Here is a 26,679-nt window from a genome sequence, read left to right on the forward strand (position 1 = left end):
GTTATATGATAGGGTCCTTGAACGGAATCCTCATGTGGATGTTCTTGGATGTGTGCCCAATTGTGATATAATATTGTGTGTTATAATGTTCATATGTTTATCATTGCATGCACATTGAGTGAGCTAGTGGGTGGAGTGGCCCTCCAAGACCCTTGGTTTACAGAGATATATATGTATATCCACATTTGGGGCATCATTTCAGGCACTACTGATCATGTTAGAGTGTCTGGCAAGAGGCCTACTTAGAGGCGGGGATGGATTTGTGTTGTGCATATGGATTACTTGCCATTTTGAAGAAGATTGCATTAGGATGCACATACTATCATTTATTTTGTATCTTGGACTTAGGATATGAACATGGTATGCATGTGGTTGTACTTGCCATGCATTGGTTGTTCTTAGTTAGTTCTAAGTCATTTGATCATGGTTTGTATTTTGGGTATATGTATATATATGCCTCACATGTTATTTTGAGTTATTGGTGAGCACGGGAGATATCCATTGCCACTTTTGATTATATTTGAAGTATTAGTATTGTGGCTTATGTAAGAATTGTCAATTGAGGTATCATGGTTATGTAATTATATGGATAATGTAAATGATATACCTATGGGATAATACATGCATGATGGAAGGGCCTTAGGTACATGATTGAAAATTGCCAAATGTTGAAAACATAAACAGAGTGCTGCCCAATTTTCATATCCCATAAGATAGAATTGGATCCCTTGGTCTGCTTGGAAGTTATAGATCTTTCTTTTAGCTTTCCAACGAGACCAAGTTGAACGTGAAATACCAAAGTAGGTTGAAATTCCCTGTTTTCGGTGTCTGTCTCCAGACCCGTGGCGCTGTAGCACTGGAAAATACGACTTTAGGGCGCTACTAGCGCTATCAGCACTGGGCCCATGTTGAATCATCACCTTTTTTTTAGAAAATTCATAATTGGAGTTACGGTGCTCCAAATTGAACGTGATTTGAACCTACACGAAGTTAACGAAGAAACCTATAACATACTAGAAGATGAGAATCATAGAGAAAGTATAGAATTCCTAGGGTAACAAAAAAAAGTGAAGACATCTAGTGTTAAACATGAATAAAATAAGTTTAAGCTTTGTTGGTTAATGGGAACCACTTAACACCTTCAAATGTATGTTGTATGGTATTAAGCTACTGCATTCATAATTTCGCTATAAGTTTTGAGTTATGATCACATTTAGTATATTGTCTGATACAGTTATTTTAAAAGATCAACGATATTAAAAAGAAAAAATGTTCCCGTAATTTCAAATAACTGTTGTGATTGTGACTACGCTTAATATCATAATTGATGATAACATACCGGTCTGGTAACGGGGTGTTACAAAACACATAACAGGAACCTTATTTCCATTTGCAACAGTTATAGGTGCAATGCACTGAGTATCAGATATGTCACATAATAGGGTGGAATCATGGCACATATATTATGTGGCACCTGAATCAATAATGAAGGAACTAGGACAAAAATTGGTAAGTGCAGAGGACATACCGTCATGAACAAAGTGACTAGTGTCAGAAGATTTTCCATTGGCACCAAGATTTTTCATTTTTAAGTGAGGGTGCAGAAGCTAGCATTGTTCACGAGAGTGGCCATCTCTGTAGCAATGATCGCAGTGGAATTGATTGCTACCATGACCTTTCCCTCTTCCTTTAGGACCTGAGCTACCCAATTGACATGTAGGTGTTGAATTAAAAGAGGAGGAATTACCTGTATTGGGAAACAGATGCACCTGCACAAACAAGTGGTGTGCAGAGTGGTCGATGCGATCACTAGTAGCAGGCAACACGGGCTTCATGGCTCGACAACGTGTCTCCTAGTAGGGTATCATGCAAGTGAACCCAGAAAAAAAATGAGATAAGTCCACGCTAACACAGATATGCGAACGACAAAGACGCCAAAAAATAAAGGCACAGTGACACAAACAGAGGCACAATCGATGGACACGAACAGGGACGCGACGGGTTGCTAGTCCGACGACGGCACAAGATCTATGAGGGTCTCGAACGGTGTGGTTGGACGGCGCGTGAACAAGTGCAACGAAGAACCACGTGAACAGAGATCCAGATGAGAACCTCAATGGAAAGAAGATGTAGATCCGATGGGAAGCTATATGATAGATGCAATACGCAAACGAAACAAGTGGCGACTACTAGAGAGGGGGCCAATGACGATGTTGCAGGGGCAACGACGCAGTGCAAAAACAAGCCAAATGGTGGTTGCTAGTCGGAACGAGACGAACAGGAACAAGCAGTTCAACGGCCGACAGTGGTTACTGGTCGGAGCAAGCCAGATGGTGGCACGGACAAGCAGTTGATGGCCGAATTATTGGACAAGAATGGCGGCGCTGTTTGATTTAGGAAGAATAGGGAAAAGGAAAATGAGGGTAATATGGGAGGGTGTTTTGGGAAAAAAAGGATTTTTTTATAAGAAAAAAATATTCAAGATAATTTAGGAAGAGAAAGAAAAGAAAAGAAAAATGCAATTTTAACCAGCTCTTGATACCAAATAAAAAAAAAGACACATGAATTTATCATGATTCAGCCATTAAGCCTACGTCTACACTTATAATGTTCCTCCCTGTCTCAGTGATGATCAAGGAGGGGGGTTCTCTTCAATATAAATAATAAATGATATAACAGTTGGACCAAATTATTTTGGTCACAATCAAAGATATCGGGTGATTTGTTGCCCTCTTTATAAAGTATATTTGACACATGATTACAATCAATCAAATCCCCTAATTTACATCCACTAATTTCTCCAACAAAGAGGTAGCGCTCTCGTTAACTTAAACATTGCCAAACCATACGATAGTAACGTACAACAAACAGATACAGTATTTAAAAACCACAAGTTGGAACATAAGGTGATTCATTACCCGTATACTCGAACTGCTAGATTGAATTCTTCAATATAATAACAAAACCAACCATATACTAACATTTGCTTCTATCTAGTTTGAGGGTATGATAGTATGCAACAGACCAATATGAAAGTGCATCAAACACCAGATTCAGCCATCATATTCAAATATTGCAAATTATAGGTTCGCAAGATAAATTGGACAAATGATACTATTGCGTCCATTAAACAGACTTACAATTTTGTTGAGGCTAAAAGATATTAGAATGACTGAGGCTAACACCTTCAGAAGATTCGAGATAGGTATTCATGTCATGCTTTATCTGCATTATCAACTGTAAATTTTCATCTTTAAAAGCAAAGGTAATACAAAATTTTAGAAGAGAAAACATCTAGTAGTGAAGAGATTATTGTGCGAACATAGTAGACTACAGTTAAATGAGATCTCAATTATCAATTGTTTTTCTTTAATCAAAAGCCATCTTGACAAACTATTCATAATGTGGTTCTCAAAATTTAGTTAACAATGCCTTTCCTATAACTTACTCTTCGAACAAATTTCTGCTTAATCTAACCCCTAGTAATATCATTATCTGCTGCTTAAAATTTAAAATTATAAAAAATATGATTGTTTGAACTTTGAACTATCAACTCTGATTGCTAATCATGTAAACTAAATTTTTTCCACTGCAAACTTATGACCCTAAACAGACGTTTTCTAAGTGATAACTCTAAGTAAGAACTTTCAGTGCATATATTATAACCATAAGGAGTAGCATTCTCTTAATAGGGAGTATTGAATGATTTGACTATGAAGATTTTCGGTATGATGGTATAACCACAACGTAGCCCCAAATAACATTTGAACATGAATCCAATTGTAGAGTTTCAGCCCTTCATAACTGTCGCTCCAATGACACGGATTGTGACCCAAATAGTCTTAAGGTCAACAACCCTTGGAGTTTAGACTCCAAACTTTGATTTTGTGCCATTTGGCTTTGATATCCTTTTATGAAATCTCCACAATTTATAGCTCGCAAGTACAGGAAATGCATCATAAATAACAGAACATGCTAGTACATGTTAGGATCCATTTGCAAGGTATGGGACTTAAAATCCCACATTGATTGTACGGGCAACTAATGTAGGGTTTATAAAGCCTTGAGCACTCACACCCTTTGAACTAGCTTTTGGAGTGATACATATCCCAAGATTCTTATTATCATAACACAACAACAATGCACTAGTCCAATATCAAGTAGTTGTAACATTTCCTCAAGTAGTTGGGCTGCTTACCCAAACTTCGAAATTGAATTGTACATTAGAGTGGCAATCCAGTTTATTTCACTTGGCCATGGAAAAAATTGGTTAATGTAACAGAAATTCGTTACCCATTTTTTGTTTCAGTTCATCTCCCTGACAAATCCACCAAATAGGTACTGATATCACACTGATATCATTATCCACATAAGGATAGTATAGTAGATTTACCAAAACTGAATGTGTTTTGATCCAGTTTCTATCAGACTGGGGCGTTTGGTACGCGGTATTCTCCAAGATTCCAGAAAAAACTGAATTTTTTTAAATTTTAAATTTTCGGATATTATCATAAACTGAATGTAAAAATCATATTTCTGAAAATCGAGATTCTCGGATAAAAAAAAATTCTCCTCTACCAAACGCCCAAGTATTTGTGAAATCTGAACTAGTTTAGTTAGTGAATAAACCAAGATTAATGGGTTAAGAAGGATTACAAGAATAATCATCATGCTCTAAGTTACAAGCCCGTTAGAAAATGACTCTGAAGCCCCAAAGAAATGGTGGCCGGATGCACAAGGCTCCCACTACTATAGGGTACAGAAAATCAGATGTACATAACCATACTAACTTGAGCGGAAAAGTTGTTTTTAGGACTTGAAACCATGACCACACGATGTCAACAAATGTACAAAATATAACTATGATTATGTTCCGAAATCAAGCATCAAACTCAAATAACAATTAAGATCTATACGAAGCTTACAAAATATTAAAGTATGAATAAACCCAAGAACAAATTCTTAAGGACAAATTGAACAAAATATAACTGTTTTGTATAAGACATGACTACACATAAGTACACTACATCTTCGTAACCATAAATTGATATATTTAGTTTTTTAGACTTGAAAAGCTAGACAATTTAAACATACTTAGCAAGAAAAATAAAAAAACAGAAGAACCGTGAAAGTGCATGAATTGAGAGGGGAAAAACCGAGAGTATAAAAGATTACAGAGAGAAGAGGACACTTTAATTTTCATTAGGTATCTGTACCAACTACAACCCCAATTACGCCTAAATGAATGAATACTTCTAGTGAACTTTACCCATAAATGTAAAGAACCTTCGGATACACCACCCTAAAAGCTAGCTCAAAGGGTGGGAGTGTCCAAGGTCTTATAAAGGCCATATTAGTTGCCCATCCAATCAATGTGGGACTATATATCTCAACACGCCCCCTCACGGAATTGCACAGGCTCAATTTTTGGTTTATCTTTTTGTGCTTTTTATTTTAATTCCACTTTAAAGTGGGGGACGGTGAGGCTCTGATACCATCTTGGAATTCTGTAAAAATTCATTATGCTAATCTGAATCTTACAAGGAAGGCTTTCACCTTATATACAGTAGGTGATAAGCGTGAAAAATGAAACAGTAACTACCACTAACTATAATTAGCTAACAGAAGCTATAATTAGCTAACAGAAACTAACAGAGGGAATAACTAATGCCAACTCATCTCAAACAGAAATTAGTTGGATCTATTTTCCACGTGTATCTGTACTTTATCCACGTGTATCTGTACTTTATCCACGTGTGCTTCATTCATGTGAAGTGGAGTTACTTGAAATAGAGGATGGTAACAATAAATCTGGTCTGGTAGCCAAAAAAGCCTTTCTGTTCCATTTATTTTACATGGTTTTCAACTAAGTGCGCACTAATGAAACCTGAAAATTGAAGTCATTATATCTCCACTTTATCAAAAGCACCACACGGAAAACCAAAACATTATGAATCAAAGCTTTTGTAGAATCTGTGCGAAAACAGTTAGCTTGCAATTGCAAGGCAAAGGTTATGGAGGTGAAAGGTTTAAGCGAAAATGTAGCTATTAAGAGGTGCTACCATTGCACAAATCACAAATGAGAAAATGGGAGTGAGTGATAATTATACAATGCATTAATGTTTCAACGCAAAATGTTAGGTTTAATGTTTCCAAGGCCATAGCAATTAGTAAAAAAACTCGTTAAGTTGAATATTTTAGAAGGCAACAAATGAGGTGTGTGCAAGAATATGCTGACATGCTTAGAAATGAAAAATCACACAACCAAGAATTAAGAAAGAAGAAAAGTTGCTAACATTAATAGCACAATGGGATGGCATTTGAGGGGCTAATATTATTATTTAAAATTGCTGACATGTTAATTCCATAGCCCTGTGCTTCAAATTTTATAAATTATAAATAGATGTGTTCATATGCGCTTTCTCCTTCTTTAAATAACTAGATGGCGGATATTGTGCACAAATAATCATACCTGAAAAGCAGCATATCTATATAAGCTTAGCTGATTCATTCCTCCTCAGTAGAGTAACGTGATATTCCTGAAATCAATTACACTAACAAGTAACAACTTGATTCAAAAGATTATCCAAAAGATTATCCTTGTAAGGATTGCAAACAATGAAAAATAATGACCCCTCTTCAATCTAAACGAAGTAAAATACCACGGAGTGGAAAACACACCAGATAATTTGGGGAGAAAAACAAGAGAAGAGGAAAGAAAACGAGAATGTTATTCTCCTAATGTCCTTAAATTTAAACAATTTTGGAATCAACTCAAAGCTCAGAGGAGGATTTTATCTCCTCAGTTAAAGCAAAACATTTGATAGGTGGCAGTTGAATGTTTAAACATCCTCTTTTACTTATACGGATTCTGAAATATTCAAGGATTTCAAACTTTTTTACTGCATTCAGTTATAAACAAGCAAGATACAAGTTTATTAAATAAGTCTCTCTAAGTAGAAAACAATTTGGTCTCCTTATACTGTTCCAGATAAATTGGCAGGAAGTTCATGATACTCAATAGTTGAGAAGTATTAAGTATAATCATTAAGACAATTTCACTTGTCATTTAAAATTTTGAAGTGCTTGCCTTATTTTACAACAAAATTAATCACAATAATATCAGAATCAAGATCCGGGGAGAAATTTTTCATACAGGCAGGAAAAAAAGAAAGAATAAGTGGTCATTTATTTTTCTAATACATTACATATCCCAAGTTTCAGCCTATTGTAAGGCATCTTAAACCATTAGTCCTTAGGCCTAATAGGGAGTTTAGAAGGCTGGTTAAAGAGTACAAAAAAAAATAATGAATGCTGCCACTAGCAAGGCCTAAGAAAGAAGGGGGGGGAAAAAGGAACAACTAAAGTAACGAAACTGCAGCTAATTTGTATTTCCAAGAACACTAAATCACATATGCAGTAACATTAGGCAAAGATCATACCATTTCAACTCATTATTAGAGCTATGTAATCAATTTATAATTTTAATGTTCACAAATAGTGCATATTATTATGAGAACTGGAATAAAGAAAAATGCCAGACTGTTTTTTACCAAATTATTGTAAAGTTACAGGCAGCACAACCTTTAAAAAAGAGACAATAGGGAGAAAGCTAATATGTAAGTCTTTCAAACTTGAATTGTGATACACTTCCGTCCTATTGAATCTATTTACATCAGGCAAGGTAGCATTAGCCATCAAATCACTCAAAACCTGCACTGCACACCACAGAGTTCAACTCCAACAATAAAGAAGAAAAAGAAGAATAAAGGGGAGAACAAGCTAAGGCCTAATAGAAAGTAGATTATGAAAAACACTGGATGTAAGAGATAGAGCATTGACATCTACCGTCTTTCCCAGCATGTTACTTAATAAAATATGACCTGTAAAAACCAATTCAACCTAAAAGTTTAAGCTGTTGGGAGAGGCTATATTAATGGTTTTATACATCTCTAACATGTCCCCTCACAAGAGTGCCCATTGGACTTGAAAGGTGAATGATGCATCAGGCTCAGCCTACCTATGCTAAGAAATTCCACAAAGAAAATGGGGGCTAACGAGGATCGAACTCGTGACACTGATGCTCTGATACCATGTAAAGAACTAATTCAACCCAAAAGCTTAAGTTGTTGGGAGAGGTTACATTAATGATTTTATATATCTCTAACATGAACAAAAGTCCCTTTACCCAAGAAAACTACAACTCAAAAGTCAAAATGTTGAGAAAGAAAGCGAAAGCCGAAGAAACTCAAAGCTCAATTTAGCACTGAAATAGAATAGTTAGAAGTTAAGATAATGGCCTGCAAAATCCTTCAAAGACTATATTACATTCTGATGATCAATCAAACCTTTGTAGACATCTGGTAAAAGAGGCACATCTTCCTGAAAATTGATGACAAATCTCTTCAAAAACTTTTCCTCAGTTCGGCACATAAAGGAGCTTAATTGCAAATTATTCTCAACCAAACATTTTAATTTCAAGATTTTAATCACTGAGAGTCTAGGAGTAATCCTCTTCTCCAAGCTGTAGGATAGAACTGAAGGATATTTGGCAATATCTTCTGATGGCCAAACCATATTCTTCACTATGAAACTCATTTTTTTGGTAATTGTCTCCTCTGACAGCTTCATAAAATTGGGAAATTTTCTAAATGCTCCAAGAGTCATTTCACGGTTCCAGCCCCATCTCTCATAAACCTCAAATCTCGATTCCCACGCTGCTTTACTCATAGTTAAAAGCACTTGGACAGCCATTACAAAAGTTCTTTTCAAAGGATTACACCCAATATCCTTAACAGTCTTCACAGCTTCCACAAATTTGGAATGCTTTGCATATGCTGCACTCGGAAAATTGACTATAAGCAGAGAGATGGAAGCTTGTGGCACGCTACATTGTCTCAGAACCTTAATGTTTGGAATAAAATCATTCATTAAGTACGAAAATGTAAAATTACGTGGGGAATTTCTCAAAGCTCTAACAACTTCCCAATCATCACGAACTACACTTCTGATGATCTCATAACGTGGAATAAGGCATTTCTTCAAGCTACTTGTCAAGAGGTTGTAGTTACAAATCAGGATCTTTGGCATGTCATTGGTGGAAACCCCAATAGAATGGAAGAACTTGAGTTTAGGCAAAAGTGTAGTCCCTGCTTTTGAAACAAGCACCAATGGACATTTCCCGACAAGTTTTGTAATCTGGGCTTTAGAAAACCCATAGTTCCTGAGAAGATCAAGAACAACATTTGGGCCATCTGGGTTTTTCAAATTCACCCTTCTGGAACGCTCCCTAGCCAATTCTGGGGACAACCCACATGAGTTTATGAGGTAAGATATGGTAAAGGTGTCACCTTTTTGGGGGTTTCTATCTGATTCACAATCAGAAGAGGTGCGTGAAGTGAATGAATTGAAGAAAGAATGACAAGCATTGTGTTGAAGCAGATAACCCAATTGCGTTTGGGTACTCTTGGAGTATGTAAATGATGATGCAGTTAATCTTGAAATAAGAAAATTAGGTATCATTTACTCACTCACCGATTTCAATGCACAATGCACGTTGTTGAGAGCTGCAGAATTTGAACGTTAGAACAGCTACTTTCAGGGGTAAGGAAGAATTGAGGAAATAATGGGAAAGATGGACTTTGCAACTCTGTTTTTAGAGTGAACTTTTACCAATCCATCAAAAAATCGGAGATCTCAAGTATTTTCACAAACTAGGCAAAACATATAGATGTCTTAACGCTTTTTTTGCTTTTTATACGCTCGTCTGACATATTTTATTTATCTTTACGATGTTATTTAATTCTTATTCTTATTTTTATTTTTTAATACTAAAAAATAACTATTTTAGTATGTAGATTTTAAAAAATTACATGAAATAAAAAAAAATACTTCAATTGACCCCTCGAATCAAAAGACCTTTCAAAGTTTTATAACAAATTTGAGCCAAGTAATCAATTACATCAAAAAGACAACAGTTAAGTGTAAACTTTTAGTAAAAAGTCAAATTTGTAAATAGCATAAAAATAGGCACATATTGCCAACTTTTATTTTAAAAAAAGTTCAAAAAGCCGATATCTTAACCAACTAATGATTATAATTTTTTTTAATTGTAAACTATACATTATATTTTAATAGAGTCAAACACAAAATACAAAATGAATTTATTTAATTTACATGAAGTAATTATTAAACCATCATTTTTTAAAGAATATGAATTCTAAGTTTTCCCTCTCAATAAATTCTCTCTGCGCCTTCTTTCTAAGCCTTCTTTCTAAGAGTTCAATTTCAAGTAAGTATCTATTACTCATTTATTATTTTATTTTATTTTATTTAACTTGTAGGAATGTAATTATTATATTTGGGTATAAATATTGTAAATTATGTAGTGACATTAAGGTAGTAAATAATATGTTAACATTCAGAGTTATGGAGTGTACCGACGTGCAAAATGTGAACATTGTCACTTATATGTTACTGGGCGATGCAGACGAGTGGGGCCATGATTCTAAGAGACTTCTAAAGCAGCAGGGCTAACAAATCACATGGCAAATATTTGATCGGATACTCTTAGGGGGTGTTTGGTTCAAGTTTTTGGAGAGGATTACCAGTAATTCTTCTTTGGTAAATGTAATTATCACGTTTGATAGAAGGAATAAATTACGATTCCCGGATATCTAAGGATTACCGGTAATTTAATTTATAAAGAAAAATCACTATTCAGATTACCAAAAATAATATGGTAATTCGGAATACCAATCAAAATACCAAGTAAAGGGAAAGCACAACAATAAATTTTGAGACAAAAATACCCCAATACACATAAAAATCTAGACACAATCTATCAATTACAGAAGTAAAAATAGTTTGGGGTTATTTTTGTAAAATAACCTCATATTCCAAGTTATATTTCGTTCTAAACCAAATATGGAATCAGTAATTTTTACCCAATATTCCCGGTAATATTTTGGCGAACCAAACACATCTTTTGTAAGATTCCAAGTAAACTCAATTTCTACTGAATTCTCATTAATCATGGTTCCTGGTCACCAAAAAATTTCTCTTGTACCAAATACACCCTAGAGAAGTACTATCCTAGAGACGAGAGTGAGAAAAAGACAAGGGAATTCCTAATATTGCAGCAAGGCGACATGACCGTAGATGAGTACGTAGCGAAATTTTAAGAGCTCGCCAAGTTTGTCTTCTATGGCATATGATAGTTTGATGATGAATGGCTACCAAGTACAAGCAAGGTCTGCAGCTAGATCTAGCTCAGGCGGTGGTCGGATATGTGATTAGGAACCTGTAAACCCTTATCAACTAATGCTAGGTGATTGAGATTGTGATGCAGAGAACCAAGACTGCGGCTTTGAGCAAAGAACACAATGTCAGGAGAAGACGAAAGCTATGGTAGGTAGGTAGGAGCTTTAAGCAGCAGATTTAGGAATTTTTTTTTGGGGAAGGAGGAGAATGTAAGAACCCTGCACCGTTAATTAAGGAAGATAATTAATTAATTATGTGAAATTAAGAAATAATTCTATAATTGACCTTAATAATTATTATGAGGCTTTAATAATTATTGTAAGTGAGTAATAATGCTGGAAGTCAGCAAGAAAAGTGCAGATATTGGTCCTGTTACTCGGTATAAATGTGTACCGATGAAGTATCCCGAAAAATAATAATAAGTGTATTAATATTCCTAGAATATTACAGAGGACTTGTAAAACAAGTTTCAAGTCAAAATAATGAGAACTGGTGCCATAACTGATACTAGCTATGAAAAAGCGCGTACCAGAAATGTGCTGCGAAAAATTTAATAAAAATATGATAAATCTTGTAAAATTGAGTAGGTTCAGAATCCTAAGTTTGGGATTAAAATACTAAGCGTAGCTTTTAATGCTAATATTGTGTGTTTAATTCTTAAGTGGCTATATATAGCCTTGGCACATGATCCTAGGGCAATCCCTTGCGCCTTATGCATGAGTTTCTGATTTCTCCAGCAGTTGAGTGCCTCTCTTCTTGTCACCTTCACCTTCTCTCACTCTCTTGAGCCAAAGGTGCCACTTTTACTCTTGGTTTCTCTACCAAAACATCATAGCCTTGTAAGGTTGAGTCTTGTGAAGGTGTGGGAGTGTTCCTTTTCTGAGTTTGGCCTGTGTGAGTGTTGGTTAAGGGCTGACTTGTTAGTTTGAGGTTGTGGGAGCTTGGTGATGGCATTTGAGGTCTAAGGGGTGACCTTTGTGAAGAGAGAACTCATCCTTGTGTGCCATTTTCGTGCACCTTCAAAGTCAGAATCTTTGGAGCTGATTGTGTGCTCCAAGAGCAGCCTTTGCTTCTATTTTGGAGCCTTGGGTATGTACCTCAACTTGATCATGAGTTTTAATGGGTAAAAGTGGAGTCTTGCCATGTTTAATGAGTTAAACAAGTATGTAATCCGTATATGAACATAAAAGAGGTTAAAAATGCATGCTTTAACGTTGGAATGGCTTAAAAACCCAACCTTGGATGGATATCTTCGCGAAATGCAGAAACTGTATTCTGTCGCGAAATATCCGGATATGCATATCCGGATATTGATATTCTAATATTGGCAGAGAGATATCCGGATATTGATATCCGGATATGCCGTCGACAAAAATTCAGATATTCTGGGTTTTCGAAAAACAGTAGCATACTGTTCATACAGAACTGATGTATGAGTTTGTGGACCCTAGTTTGTGGAAGTTGAACTTCTGTATTAATTAACTAAGTCTGAATCAATGTGATTAAGGGCTTGTGGCTTTGTGAGAAGCCTTAAGACGTGAAACGTAAGGGAAGGCGTTGTCTTGATGTTGTATGCTTGTAGAGTATGATTATTGATGTGATAATTGGTCCATAACAGATTGTGATTCTGCTGTGTTTGGGCGTTGAGCTTGTGTGGACTCTTGGATTGGATAGTAGCTTAAGAGGTAAGCTTTTGTGTCCTCAGTTTAGCCATTGTTGGTTCCACCATTTTCCATGGGGGGATGGTTGCATGCATGATGTGTTTCCATGTACTGTTTTATTGAAATGTTAATGAGTTGTTAAGCGCAATTGATATGATATGTATGTGGCGTTACGCCTACAGGAGGCCAAAGGGTGGTCCTGTGGGCGGGTACAACAAGGGCTAGTACTGTATGGGTTTAAATGGATTCCTGCACTTCTCTGATCAGTAGAATTGTTAGAACACACATGACATGATTATCTGCTATACTGCACTATTTTGAGAACTTATACTGTTAACTGCCTTTGAACTTATATTGCACATGTAAGTGAGCTTGGGGTGGAAGATCCTTGAGGACCTCTTGTCTTACTGAGATTTCTTGTTTAGAGATCTCACCCCACGTTTGGGGACGCTTATTTCAGGTTCAGGTAACTCGGGGGTTGAGACCTCGGGCGGCAGGAGGCCGGAGCTGAGTTAGATTATGTTGTTATCATGTTATTATGTTGTATGCTGACATGATGTGGACTTGGTTGCTGTTTATGTTTTCTGTCATTTATGATTTTCTGAGTTGAGACTGCTGTTGGGCTTGTGCCTTATTTGGTGAGCATGGGGTTTGTCCATGCCACTTTGATTTCCGTTTTCTTTTACTTTACCTGTGTTGTATAAATTATCAGGTTGTCCGGTCTACGTGTTGTAGTTCCGTGACTAGAGACTTATTCATGATATTAATTAATGAGGTTTTTCAGTTAGCGATCTTTTGCAATATTCATACAGGCGATGTTTTTATTTAAATGATTAAGTAATCAACTTGGCTAAGTATAATGACTTCATAATTGAAAAGAAAAAGATATTCCGCATTTTTAAATTAAGCATGGCTTAATACGATGACATGTTAACAAACCGGGTTAACACGGGGTGTTACAGGGGACAAGATTTACTTCATGGTTGACCGTATCAGATTTTGTTGACCTATCCAATACGACAATATCAGTATCGAGCACGTATTCGTATCGGACGTGTGGTTAGAGAGTATACCATGGGAGGGGGGACATGGTGGAAATACGTGTGGTTAGAGAGTATACCATGGGAAGGGGGTCATGGTGGAAATTAAGGTTAATCCCAAGCTGCCAAGAAGTTCGGTAAGGCATGGAAAAAGAGAACAAAAGAATATTATATTGAATTGGGATATTTGACAACTGAGTTAACAAAAGTTAACGCTCTGTTTGATTTCTGTTCTTCCGAATAGTTTTTAAATTTTAAAAACAATAAAACAAAAAAAGTTGTTTGGAAAAAGTGTTTTCATGTTATCTGTTTTCAAAACAGTCTCTGCATTTTTGTTTTAAAAACCAAAAAAGCAAAACTAACTAAGGGATGTTTTCAAAAGTTGTTTTTTTTTTGTTTACTTGTTTTTGCAGTGGCATTTTTGTAAATACTAGGATTCATTAATGACATTTTTGTAATTAAATCGATTTTAATTTTAATTTTCAATTACTTTGCAGTGGCAATCTTGTAAATATGAGGATTCATTAATGGTATTTTTGTAAATAACTACAACTTCTTTATAACTTTAAAACTAATTATATTCAAACAAGTTTTATTATTTTTTTACTCTCAAAATCAGTTTTCAAAATTTATCCTCAAAACAATTTTTAAAAACAAAAATAACAAAAACACATTCAAACACACTCTAAAGCATCGTCGTCAGCTATTTCAGAAGTGCTACAAAAAAATTTCAGTAGTATTCCAAATTCCAGCAAGCTTGCCCACAAGTAGACAATGTGACCATCAAATTTTGTTGAAAGAAGGAGCAAATATGCCAATGACAGTTCTTATGCCTCAAGCACAACGAGATCAGTATGCTTCAAACAATGAGAACCGGGTGAAAGTTTTCTCACATTACCTGTCCTCTTTCTTCACCTTGAGGACAAGTTGAATTATGCTAATTGTTGTTTGTAATTCGGGAATATGATGGGGAATTATGAGAGGAAATAGAGAAGCTCAAGGCTAGGTAGTTGTCTTGGAATAGAGTTTTTCCTCTTGTTCTTTCTATGTTGTTATTGCTTTTCTGCATTTAATCTTTGTAAGGAGTTTGTCTCCGTTATTATACTTAATATAATTTTCTGGTTCCATCAATAATTGTCGTTCCAATGACAAGGATTGTGACCCAAATAGTCGTAAGATCAACAGCCCTAGGAGTTTAACAGAACATGCTAGTAACACAACAATAATGCACTAGTCCAATATCAAGTAGCTGTAACATTTTCTCAGGTAGTTGGGCTGCTTACCTAAACTCTGAAATTGAATTGTATATTAGAGTGGCAATCCAGTTTATTTCACTTACCAAAACTGAATGTGTTTTGATCCAATTTCTATCAGCTTCCCAACCCCAAAAGTATTTGGGAAATCTGAACTAGTTAAGTTAGTGTATAAACCAAGATTAATAGGTTAAGAAGGATTACAAGAATAATCACCATGCTCTAAGCTATAAGCCCGTTAAAAAATGACTCTGAAGCCCCAAAGAAATGGTGGCCGAATGCACAAGGCTCCCACTACTATAGGGTATAGAGAATCAGATATATGTAACCTTACTCACTTCAGAGGACATGTTGTTTTAGGGACTTGAACCCATGACCACACAATGTCACCAGATGTCACCAAATGTACAAAATAAAACTATGATTATATTCCGAAATCAAGCATCAAGCTCAAGTAACAATTAAGATCTATATGAAGCTCACAAAATATTAAAGTATGAATAAGCCCAAGAACAAATTCTTAAGGACAAATTGAACAAAATATAACTGTTTTGTATAAGACATACCTACACATAAGTACACTACATCTTTGTATCCATAAATTGATATATTTAGTTTTTTAGACTTGAAAAGCTATACAATTTAAACATACTTAGCAAGAAGAAGAAAAAATACAAGAACCATGAAAGTGCGTGAATTGAGAGGGGAAAAACCAAGAGTATAAAAGATTACAGAGAGAAGTGGACGCTTTAATTTTCATCAGGTATCTGTACCAACTACACCCGCAATTACGCCTAAATGAATGAATACTTCTAGTGAACTTTACCCATAAATCTGGTCTGGTAGCCAAAAAAGCCTTTCTTTTCCATTTATTTACATGTTCTTCAAGTAAGTGTGCAGTAATGAAACCTAAAAATTGAAATTATTATATCTCCACCAAATCAAAAGCACCACATAGAAAACCCAAAACATTATGAATCAAAGCTGTTGTAGAATCTGTGCGAAAATATAAAGTATAAACATTAAGACAATTCACTTGTCATTAAATTTAAAATTTTGATGTGCTTGCCTTATGTTAGAGTATAATATAAACCATTAAAGAGGCCATCACCAAATAGCTTAAGCTTTTGGGTTGGATTGATTTTTTACATGGTATCAAAGCCTCGTGTTCCGGGTTCGATCCTCGCTTCAAACCCAAAGAGCTCTTGTGTGAAGGGTGTGTTAGAGAATAATAGAAACCATTAAAAAAACCCTCACTCAATGCCTTAAGGTTTTGGGTTGAACTGGTTCTTTACATGGTATCAAAGCCTTAGTGGCCACAAGGTAACGAGTTCGATTCTCACCGCCCTCCACTTTCTAGTGGAATTAAAAAAAGCACAAGGTAAACAAAAATTTGGGCCTGTATAATATCCACGCTTCAAGCCCAAAGGGCTCTTGCATGAGGGGGTGTGTTAGAGAATAATATAAACCATTAAAAAGGCTCTGACCCAATACCTTAAGATTTTGGGTTGAAATGGTTCTTTACATGGTATCAGAGTCTCGTGTTCCGGGTTCGATCCTAGCCACCACCCATTTTCTTTATGGAATTTCTTAGCACAGGTAGGTTGGATCTGATGCATCATCCACCTTTCAAGCCCAATGGGCTCTCTTGTGAGGGAGCGTATTAGAGTATAATATAAAATATTAAAGAGGCCCTCACCTAATAGCTTAAGCTTTTGGGTTGAATTGGTTCTTTACACCTTATTTTACAACAAAATTAATCACATTAATAAAATCAGAATCAAGATCTGGTGAGAAATTTTGTATACAGGCAGGAAAAAAAAATACAATAAGAGGTATTTATTTTTCTAATACATTACATATCCCAAATTTCAGCCTTTTGTAAGGCATCTTAAACCATTAGGCCTTAGGCCTAATAGGGAGTATAGAAGGTTGGTTAAAGAGTACAAAAAAATATTAGCGAATGTTGCCACTAGAAAGGCCTACGAAAGATGGAAAAAAAACAAAGGAACAACTGAAGTAATGAAACTGCAGCTAATTTGTATTCCAATAAAACTAAATCATATATGCAGCAACATTAGGCAAAGATCATACCATTTCAACTCATTATTAGAGCTATGTAATCAATTTATAATTTTAATGTTCACAAATAGTGCATATTATTATGAGAATTGGCATAAAGAAGAATACCAGACTGTTTTTTACCAAATTATTGTAAAGTTACAGGCAGCACAACTTCTTTAAAAAAAGAATCTATTTATATCAGGAAAGGTAGCATTAGCCATCATATCACTCAAAACCTGCACTGCACACCACAGACTTCAACTCCAACAATAAAGAAGAAAAAGAAGAATAAAGAGGAGAACAAGCTAAGCCCTAATGGAAAGTAGAGTATGAAAAAAACTAGTATTGACATCTACCCGTCTTTCCCAGCATGTTACTTTATAAAATATGACCAAAAGTCCCTGTACCCAAGAAAACTATAACTCAAAAGTCGAAATGTTGACACAGAAAGTGAAAGCTGAAGAAACTCAAAGCTCAATTTAGCACAGAAATAGATAGTAAGAAGTTAGGATAGTAGCCTGCAAAATCCTTCAAAGACTATATTACATTCTGATGATCAATCAAACCTTTGTAGACATCTGGTAAAAGAGGCACATCTTCCTGAAAATTGATGACGAATTTCTTCAGAAACTTTTCCTCAGTTTGGCACATAAAGGAGCCTAAATGCAAATTATTCTCAACCAAACATTTTGATTTCAAGATTTTAATCACTGAGAGTCTAGGGATAATCCTCTTCTCCAAGCTGTAGGATAGAACTGTAGGATATTTGACAATATCTTCTGATGGCCAAACCATATCCTTCACTATGAAACTCATTTTTTTGGTAATTGTCTCCTCTGAACACTTCATAAAACTGGGAAATTTTCTAAATGCTCCAAGAGTGATTTCACGGTTCCAGCCCCATCTCTCATAAACCTCAAATCTCGATTCCCACGTTGCTTTTCTCATACTTAAAATCACTTGGACAGCCATGACAAAAGTTGTTTGCAAAGGATTACACCCGATTTCCTTAACTGTCTTGACAGCTTCCACAAATTTGGAATGCTTTGCATATGCTGCACTTGGAAAATTGACTATAAGCAGAGAGATGGAAGCTTGTGGCACACTACATTGTCTCAAAACCTTAATGTTTGGAATCAAATCATTCATTATGTCAGAAAATGTAAAATTAAGTGGGGAATTTTTCAAAGCTCTAACAACTTCCCGATCATCACGAACTACACTTCTGATGATCTCATAACGTGGAATAAGGCATTTCTTCAAGCTACTCGCCAAGAGGTGGTAGTTACCAATCAGGATCTTTGGCATTTCTCTGGTGGAAACCCCAATAGAATGGAAGAACTTGAGTTTAGGCAAAAGTGTAGTCTCTGCTTTTGAAACAAGCACCAATGGACATTTCTCCACAAGTTTTGTAATTTGGGCTTTAGAAAACCCATAGTTCCTGAGAAGATCAAGAACAACATTTGGGCCATCTGGGTTTTTCAAATTCACCCTTTGGGAGAGCTCCTTAGCCAATTGTGGGGACAACCCACATGTGTTTATGAGGTAACACGTGGTAAAGGTGTCACCTTTGGGGTGGTTTCTATCTGATTCAGTATCAGAAGAGGTGCGTGAAGTGAATGAATTGAAGAAACAAAGGAAAGCATTGTGTTGTAGCAGAGAACCCAATTGCGTTTGAGTACTCTTGGAGTATGTGAATGATGAAGCAGTTAATCTTGAAATGAGAAAATTAGGAACCATTTACTCACCGATTTCAATGCACGATGCACGTTGTTGAGTGCTGCAGAATTCGAACCCAAGAACAGCAACTCTGCGTTTTGGCCAATTGCCACCACACTGCATATTACGAGTGAACTTCACGCACACACATATATGTCATAAAAATATTTCTCAAGGTGGATGACATATATTTATCTGCGATTATCTTAAAATATATATCGTTTTATTTATTTTATTTTATTTTTAATGGTTATGATTTTTTTTTTTCTCTCTTTCTTTATTTGTACGGTTATGACTTAGTGGCCAGAGATAAAATCATCTCAAACAGTTTGAGAAACGATAAGTCTTATTTATTTATATATATATGAGGTATAATCTTTTGACACTGTCGTTAGATCAAAAAAGATCAATGGTGTTACATGCTTACAAATCAGAATAGTTCATCTTTTTTGATCTAACGGTTCTAAGATGAGATGTCAAATTTTAAATTTAACACTGTTGTCAATGGATCTTACCTCATATATATATATATATATATATATATATATATATATATATATATATATATATATATATATATATGGTCAAGATCATTTTACACCAGTGTAAGTTACACTCTCAATTTTGTCCATTGATTTCACTTATATCTAAGGGCTCTAACTTTTTGGTAATGTGAGCTATTGGATACAAGTGGATCAATAGTCAAGATTGAGTGTAAAACTTCTAACTCTTACACCGGTGTAAGAATATCTACCCCATATATATATATATATAAAAGGTAGGTTATACTTACAACCTTTTTTTTTACAACCTCTTACAACCATATCTTAACCCCGTTGATTTCCGCCAATCACCGGTTATGATTTTCGACAATTGAACTCATTAATTAATTATTAATTCACAATAAATAATAACCGTTGATTGGCGAAAATCAACGATGTTAAGATATAGTTGTAAGAAGTTGTAAAAGAAAAGGTTGTAAGTATAACATTCCTCTCTCTCTCTCTCTATATATATATATATATATATATATATATATATATATATATATATATATATATATATTGTTTCCCGTATGTGGGGTCCATGTAGGGTAATGTGAAGAAAAGAGAGGGAAAAAAACATGGACTCCACACACTTTTATATATGTATAGGAAATAATTTTATCTTCTACAATATGATAAACATCAAAGTCACACACACACACACACACACACACATATATATATATAAGGAGGGATCTTTTGACTCCAGTATAAAATTTGCAAGGCTTTCTTCCTCATCTCATCTGTTAATTTTCGTCCATCTAACGATCTTTTGACTCCAGTATAAGACTTGTAAGCCTTGCTCCTCATCTCATCTGTTGATTTTCGTCCATCTAACAATTATAGTTTATTTGAAGTTAAAAATTAATTAATTGGTATAAATCAATAAACTAAAATTGTTAGATGGACTGAAATCAACGGTTAAGATAAGGAGAAAGACTTGTGAACTTTACACCGAAGTTAAAAAATCTCTCCTATATATATATATATATATATATATATATATATATAGAGAGAGAGAGAAAGGGGGGAGGGATATTCTCAATACAAAATTTTTTTACTACCAACTTACTATATATCTAATCACCATTAGATTAACACTTTCTCTCTCTTTAAAACTTTTTAACATTCTCTCTCTTTGATCAAATGGTGATGTGATGGGTAGTAAGTTAGTAGTGAAATTTTTTGGTAGTTAGAATATCCTCACTATATATATATATATATATATATATATATATATATATATATATATATATATATATTATTTTACACAAATTATGTAGTGTAAGCCTACCAGTGAAGAATGCTTTCACCAATAAAGTTTATATTTTTGGGAAAAGTTGAAATAGCCTTTGTAGTTTGCTTTTGAATCACTTATATTCTTCTTCTTCTTTTTTATCATTTGTCTTCTTATGCTTTTTTTCATCCAAATCCATTCTCAATAGTATTAGAAATTTAATCGGTATGTTTATTTTACCCTTCTTATCGTTAAATGTACTTAGATGGAAAAGAGTGAGAAAATGCATGAAAGTGAAAGGGAGTCCATCATAATCTGACTATCGAGATTCGAGAATGAAATTAGTTAGTTACACATTGAGCTTCTATATAAAGAGCAAAATGTCTCATTCTTGGAATGGTGTTAGGTCTCTCAAAGTTAGAGAGAACGTTTCTGAGAACAAAACAGAACAATGAACAACTTTTTTATTGAATGCTGAATCAGTTTACAATTTGGGTATTTATGCAACACCTGTACATTTGTAATATTACTCTATGCCACATGTATTACAAATGTCATATTCTCCTGTTCCTATTTACAACACATATTAACTGATATCTATTAATACAATGACTCCTAACAATAGAAGTCTCTCAGCCTCGAAGAAGGAATTCTTGGTCTACAGGTTCTGCTTGCTGTGGACTCTCTTCCTCTAACATACCTCCCCTCCTCAACCACAACCTTGTCCTCAAGGTTCAGATCCGGGTAAGCACTACGCATAAATTCTTCCCTCTCCCAAAAAGCATCTTCCAGAGGAGCATCAGACCATTGCACAAGATACTCACGTTTTTCCTGATGTCCCACTTTGGTCATCTTGCTGTCTAAGATAGCAATTGGCAGTTGGAGTGGTCGATTATCTACCATAAATTGAGGCACAAAAACAGGTTGCTCTGGTGGTGGTCCAAACCAAGGTTTCAACAAAGATATATGAAATGTAGAATGGATTTTACAGCCCTCTGGCAATTCAAGTTGGTAAGCTACTGCACTAATCACTTTGATGATTTTAAATGGACCAAAAAATTTCTTGGATAGCTTATGATTGCAACGACGCTCTACTGACACCTGTCTATAGGGTTGGAGTTTACCCAAACAAAATCACCCACTGCAAACACCTTGTCATGTCTGTGCTTATCTGCTTGTAATTTCATTCTCTTTCTTGCTTGCTGCAGATTTTTCTTCAAACTTTGTAACACGGCATTGCGTTGATCTAACAAAGTATCCACAACTTCGACTTTAACTAAACCTTTCGGATAAAAAGGAATTTGGGAAGGAAGCTTGCCATATAAAGCCTGGAATGGGGACATCCCAATGGCAGAATGCACTGCTGTATTATAATGCAATTGTGCCCATCCTAGCAACCTGGACCACTCATGAGGTTTATCAGTACAAAACAGCCTCAAATATTGCTCGACATAACTGTTAGTCACTTCTGTTTGGCCATCAGTTTGGGGGTGATAGGAGGTGCTAGCCTTCGATGTAGTCCCACTATTCTTGAAGATGGCTGACCAAAATTGGCTCAGAAATATCCTGTCTCTGTCAGAAATGAGAGATCTTGGAAAACCATGATTTCGGACTACCAAATCACAAAATAAATTGGCCACTTTTGCAGCAGTGAAAGATGTAGGAAAAGCACCAAAATAAGCATATTTGCTCAGCCTGTCAACAATGACCAAAATTGTTGTCAAACCGTTTGAAAGTGGTAATCCCACAATGAAGTCTAAAGTCAACTCTTCAAAGACTCCTTCCGGTATTGGCAATGGCTGTAATAAACCAAAGGGAGCTTGTGTCATAGTCTTCATTTGTTGACAAAGTTGACAAGCTCTAACATATTCTTTAACATCTTTGCGCATTGAGTCCCAATAGAATGATGCAGCTACCCGAAGCAATGATCTAAGCACTCCAGCATGCCCTCCTACTAAAGAATCATGAGCTTCCCGAATGACTACTGGAATGAGATTAGATGTAGAGCTCAGTAACATGCTCCTAGGCCCCTTTCCCGTCGCCGATAGGTTTGTTTCCATTATGGTCTTCTCCTTCGCATGCAATGCCCCAATCGATTCATTCAATTGTTGCATCTGTGCGATCACCAAAGCGATTTGACTCTGTGACTCACCAAATCGATGTTGTAGTGACGACACTTCTTCCGCCAGTTCTTGAATCTTCATGATCAAGAGCTCACAAGATGAAAGCACCAATGTTAGGTCTCTCAAAGTTAGAGAGAACGTTTCTGAGAACAAAACAGAACAATGAACAACTTTTTTATTGAATGCTGAATCAGTTTACAATTTGGGTATTTATGCAACACCTATACATCTGTAATATTACTCTATGCCACGTGTATTACAAATGTCATATTCTTCTATTCCTATTTACAACATATATTAACTGATAACTATTAATACAATGACTTCTAACAATAGAAGTCTCTCAGCCTCGAAGAAGGAATTCTTGGTCTACAGGTTCTGCTTGCTGTGGACTCTCTTCCTCTAACAAATGGGTACAACAGATGCTCTTGCCAAAATCTGGGATGTAAAAAGTCAAGTATAATTTTTTATTTGAATTTTAATATTCAATTTCATTCCTAGAGTATGTGTGTGTGTGTTTTTTTTTTTGGTAGTTGAGAGTATGTGTTTTCACCTCCTCTTCGCTGTAGGTAAATGTTGCTAAGTTTGATGGACATGTAGGGCCAGTGACTGCTATATCCTTTTCTGAGAATGGATACCTCTTTGCGGTCTGAGAGAAAATGTAATCAGTAAAAGTAGGATGGTTATTTATATAGTTTTTTTATTGTACTCTTAAATTTGACATACTGCAGTTAATGATAATGTAAAGCTTTGGGATTTCGTAAATAGAAAAATTTTCGGAACTTTACTCCATATGACTCAGAAACTCCAACAAACTGTGGTATTCATTTTGACTTTTAGTTTATGGTCCTATTATATACATGGTAAGAAATTATAGCTATTTCTAAAGGTCTTCATCAAATTCTCTGTATCTTACGGTGGAGTTCGACCATAATGGATCCTACTTTGCAGTTGTTGGCTATGATATTAGGTGAGGAATACCGTCTTGTACTGGATTTCGTGATGGTTTCAAGATGTTCCAGCAAAAATCTTCTCACGCTTGTCATTTGTCAACCCCTTCCATTAGTTTTTTTTAAGCAGATTCCCAGTGCCTGTTAATTTATGCAGGATTAGCCAAGTTGCTAGTGTGAAAAATGAATGGAGAAGTATTGATTAAGTTACACCGTTAAGGATTGACTTGAATGAAAAAAAACATAGGGGATAAATGATAAAAAAAAAACTATAGATATGTAAATGACTCAAAGGCAAATCATACGGGGATATTTTAACTTTTTTGTATACTTTTACGGGAAAAGTGTGTATCATTGGATGTAAAGTTGTGTCATTTTAAGATAAAGAAAGAGATAGATAAAGGAAGAGAGAGTTGACAAAAAAAAGTAAAGGTGTAGGTCCAACCTCTTTATGAGAGTGAAATGATATAAATTATATCATTTAAAAAGATAAACATTTTTCCCTACTTTTATATCACATGTTTAAAAATTTTATTATAAAATATCATAATGATATTGTTAAGTGCTAATTTGGATAAAAGAAACTTGCATGGTTTAAAGGTTTTTGGACAGTACTAATGCAGTCAAATAATAAAATGGCTAAACACACGTTACCCTATTATACTTTTTTTTTTTTTTTTTTGTCTTAAAAAGTTTAAGTGGGGTTAGACACCGGTATCCCACTAGGGTCAGGGAAGACCCCCCAACCTCTTTGAGGATTTCTGGGAGGAATTACATATCACCCACCAACAAAGTCCTCACATTGGCCAGCGGGGTTTGAACCCACGCCCTTGAGGTCATGTTTCAAAAGACCACTTTATACTTTTAATTATTGCAATTAACCTTCTTGAACTATGTAATATCAATAATTAAACATATCTGTTAATTTTTTTACGAACTCTGTTATCCATCATGTGTGCTTCTCTGTCTTCTCACTTAATCAATGTTATTATTGCCCTAACCCATATCCTTTCTATTCAAAGGTTACACAGGTTTATGAAGGTTACACAGCCCTAACCCCAACCCATTTTTATCATTGTTTGGTAAACTCTTTGCTGTGTTTGAAGGTTCATCTTGCTTAGTGTTCCGGATGGCCCAACAACACAGCGGCCCAAAGGTCCAAGCCCAATCCCCTTATCCATGTCAGTCCTACCAACTCTCAGCCCCCCAACCCCCAACGCGATGACACTCCCTAGGAGAGACACCAAAATGTCTCATCTTGGGATTCTAGCCCCCAAGGAGACCGCCCCAGGTACCATAAGAGGAAACTGTCTTTTATCACATGTTGACATCGCCAGGCACAAAGGGTGCATCATTGCTATCATGGCAGTGCTTGCCACGCCCAGCAGCCTCTGCCACCCTTAGCAGATCCCAAAGAGGGTTGACCCCCTCCTCACCAACCCATACAAGATCAACATCACCTTCTCCTATAAATAGCCCTCTTCGCACACAAGGGAGGCATCTTATGTATCGTTATTCAGCCCATTAATCTTGAGTCATACACACACACACACCCAATCCCCATTATTATCTGTTAGCTTCATACTTGGAACTATATCTCCTAGCTTGGTCTCTACTTGTGCTAGAGGTATAACCCATATAGTGATTCCATCATAGAAGGAAACATAGTGGGCTTATAGTCCTCATACGGTACACTTAGTTCGTGAAAGTTGGAAGTATGCTTATGTAATGAAGAAGCCTTTGTCATATATCTTGCCACCATCCTTAAATATTTTGCAAAGGAGGTAACTTCCTTGACCCCTCTCATTTTATAATCTTTTTCATCCTTGTATCTCTCATTGGATTTAGAGATTTGAGATTGAGTTTGATTTTCCTAATTTTAGCAAATGATTCATAGAATAAATTTCATAGAAAGATAGTAGCATAGTTATTTGTTACTGGCTACGAAGCACCGACACTTCAAAAATCCTGACATGTCGTGTCCGACACTTTCTGACACTCCGACACTTTCCGACACTCCAAGTTGTAAAGACTCAAAAAAGGTTCAAAGATTACGTTGCGTTGTATTTTGAGTTCCAACTATTAGATTCGTTAGATTACGATTACAATTTTATTGAGTTTAATATAAACATTTGGAATATATTATATTTTTTGCAAAATTGATGGGTATTATAAGTTTAGCTTTATTTTTTTGTTAAATTATTAAATACTAAATATAATATACACTACATAAACTAAAAATATTATATAATATCAAAATGTGTCCTAACGTGTCGAAAATTAATATTTTTTAGAATTAACGTGTCGGAGTATCGTGTCGTGTCGTATTTCGTGTCCCGTATCGGTGTCGGTGCAACATAGGTTACTGGTTCACTGGCTTCCATTATCAATGATATGGATTTGAATAACAATAAACTGGTGAAACGTATGAGAAACTATATATTTTTCAAATATAATTAATTCACTAAAAGTTAAAAAATTTAATCAAATGATAAAAGTAAATAAAAAATTCTTTTGATTCTTTGTTTTTAGAACAAAATAATTGTCTCCCTCTTTCAACAATAAGACTATTGTAGCATTCTTTTCCCCATTCAAGTGAAGAAATCACGTTAATGTCTCTATATGATATCTTTTTAACATAATTATCGTTGGAAAAATTGCTCTAGCCATAATCTTTATTGTATTTTTAATATTTTTTCACATAGACAATAAAGATCAGCTTGCTTTGAATTTTAAATATTTTGCATGAGTGCTTTATATCAACATCATATTAGTCTTAATAGCTAAAAAATATAATCTTAGAATTTTGAAGAAAATTAATCAAT

General features: G+C 35.3%; 2 protein-coding genes across 2 annotated transcripts; both read right to left on the bottom strand.

The window, feature by feature from the left end:
* Positions 1-5,756: 5,756 nt before the first annotated feature.
* Positions 5,757-9,522, bottom strand: LOC133306076 (transcription termination factor MTERF2, chloroplastic-like). Its single transcript, XM_061506353.1, has 3 exons — positions 8,349-9,522; positions 6,473-6,539; positions 5,757-5,887 (listed from the first exon to the last, which is right to left on the bottom strand). Exons 1-2 carry the CDS (start codon positions 9,520-9,522, stop codon positions 6,508-6,510), a joined length of 1,206 nt encoding a protein of 401 aa, XP_061362337.1. The 3' UTR covers positions 5,757-5,887; positions 6,473-6,507.
* Positions 9,523-17,398: 7,876 nt separating this feature from the next.
* On the bottom strand, positions 17,399-19,107 carry LOC133306083 (transcription termination factor MTERF2, chloroplastic-like). Its single transcript, XM_061506360.1, has one exon. The coding sequence runs from the start codon at positions 19,018-19,020 to the stop codon at positions 17,818-17,820; it is 1,203 nt and encodes a 400-aa protein (XP_061362344.1). The 5' UTR covers positions 19,021-19,107; the 3' UTR covers positions 17,399-17,817.
* Between the last annotated feature and the right edge of the window lie 7,572 nt (positions 19,108-26,679).

This window comes from Gastrolobium bilobum, unplaced genomic scaffold (genome assembly GCF_033153095.1).
Source record: "Gastrolobium bilobum isolate Gb01-03AN ecotype WA unplaced genomic scaffold, APGP_CSIRO_Gbil_v1 utg2037, whole genome shotgun sequence".
Taxonomy (NCBI): domain Eukaryota; kingdom Viridiplantae; phylum Streptophyta; class Magnoliopsida; order Fabales; family Fabaceae; genus Gastrolobium; species Gastrolobium bilobum.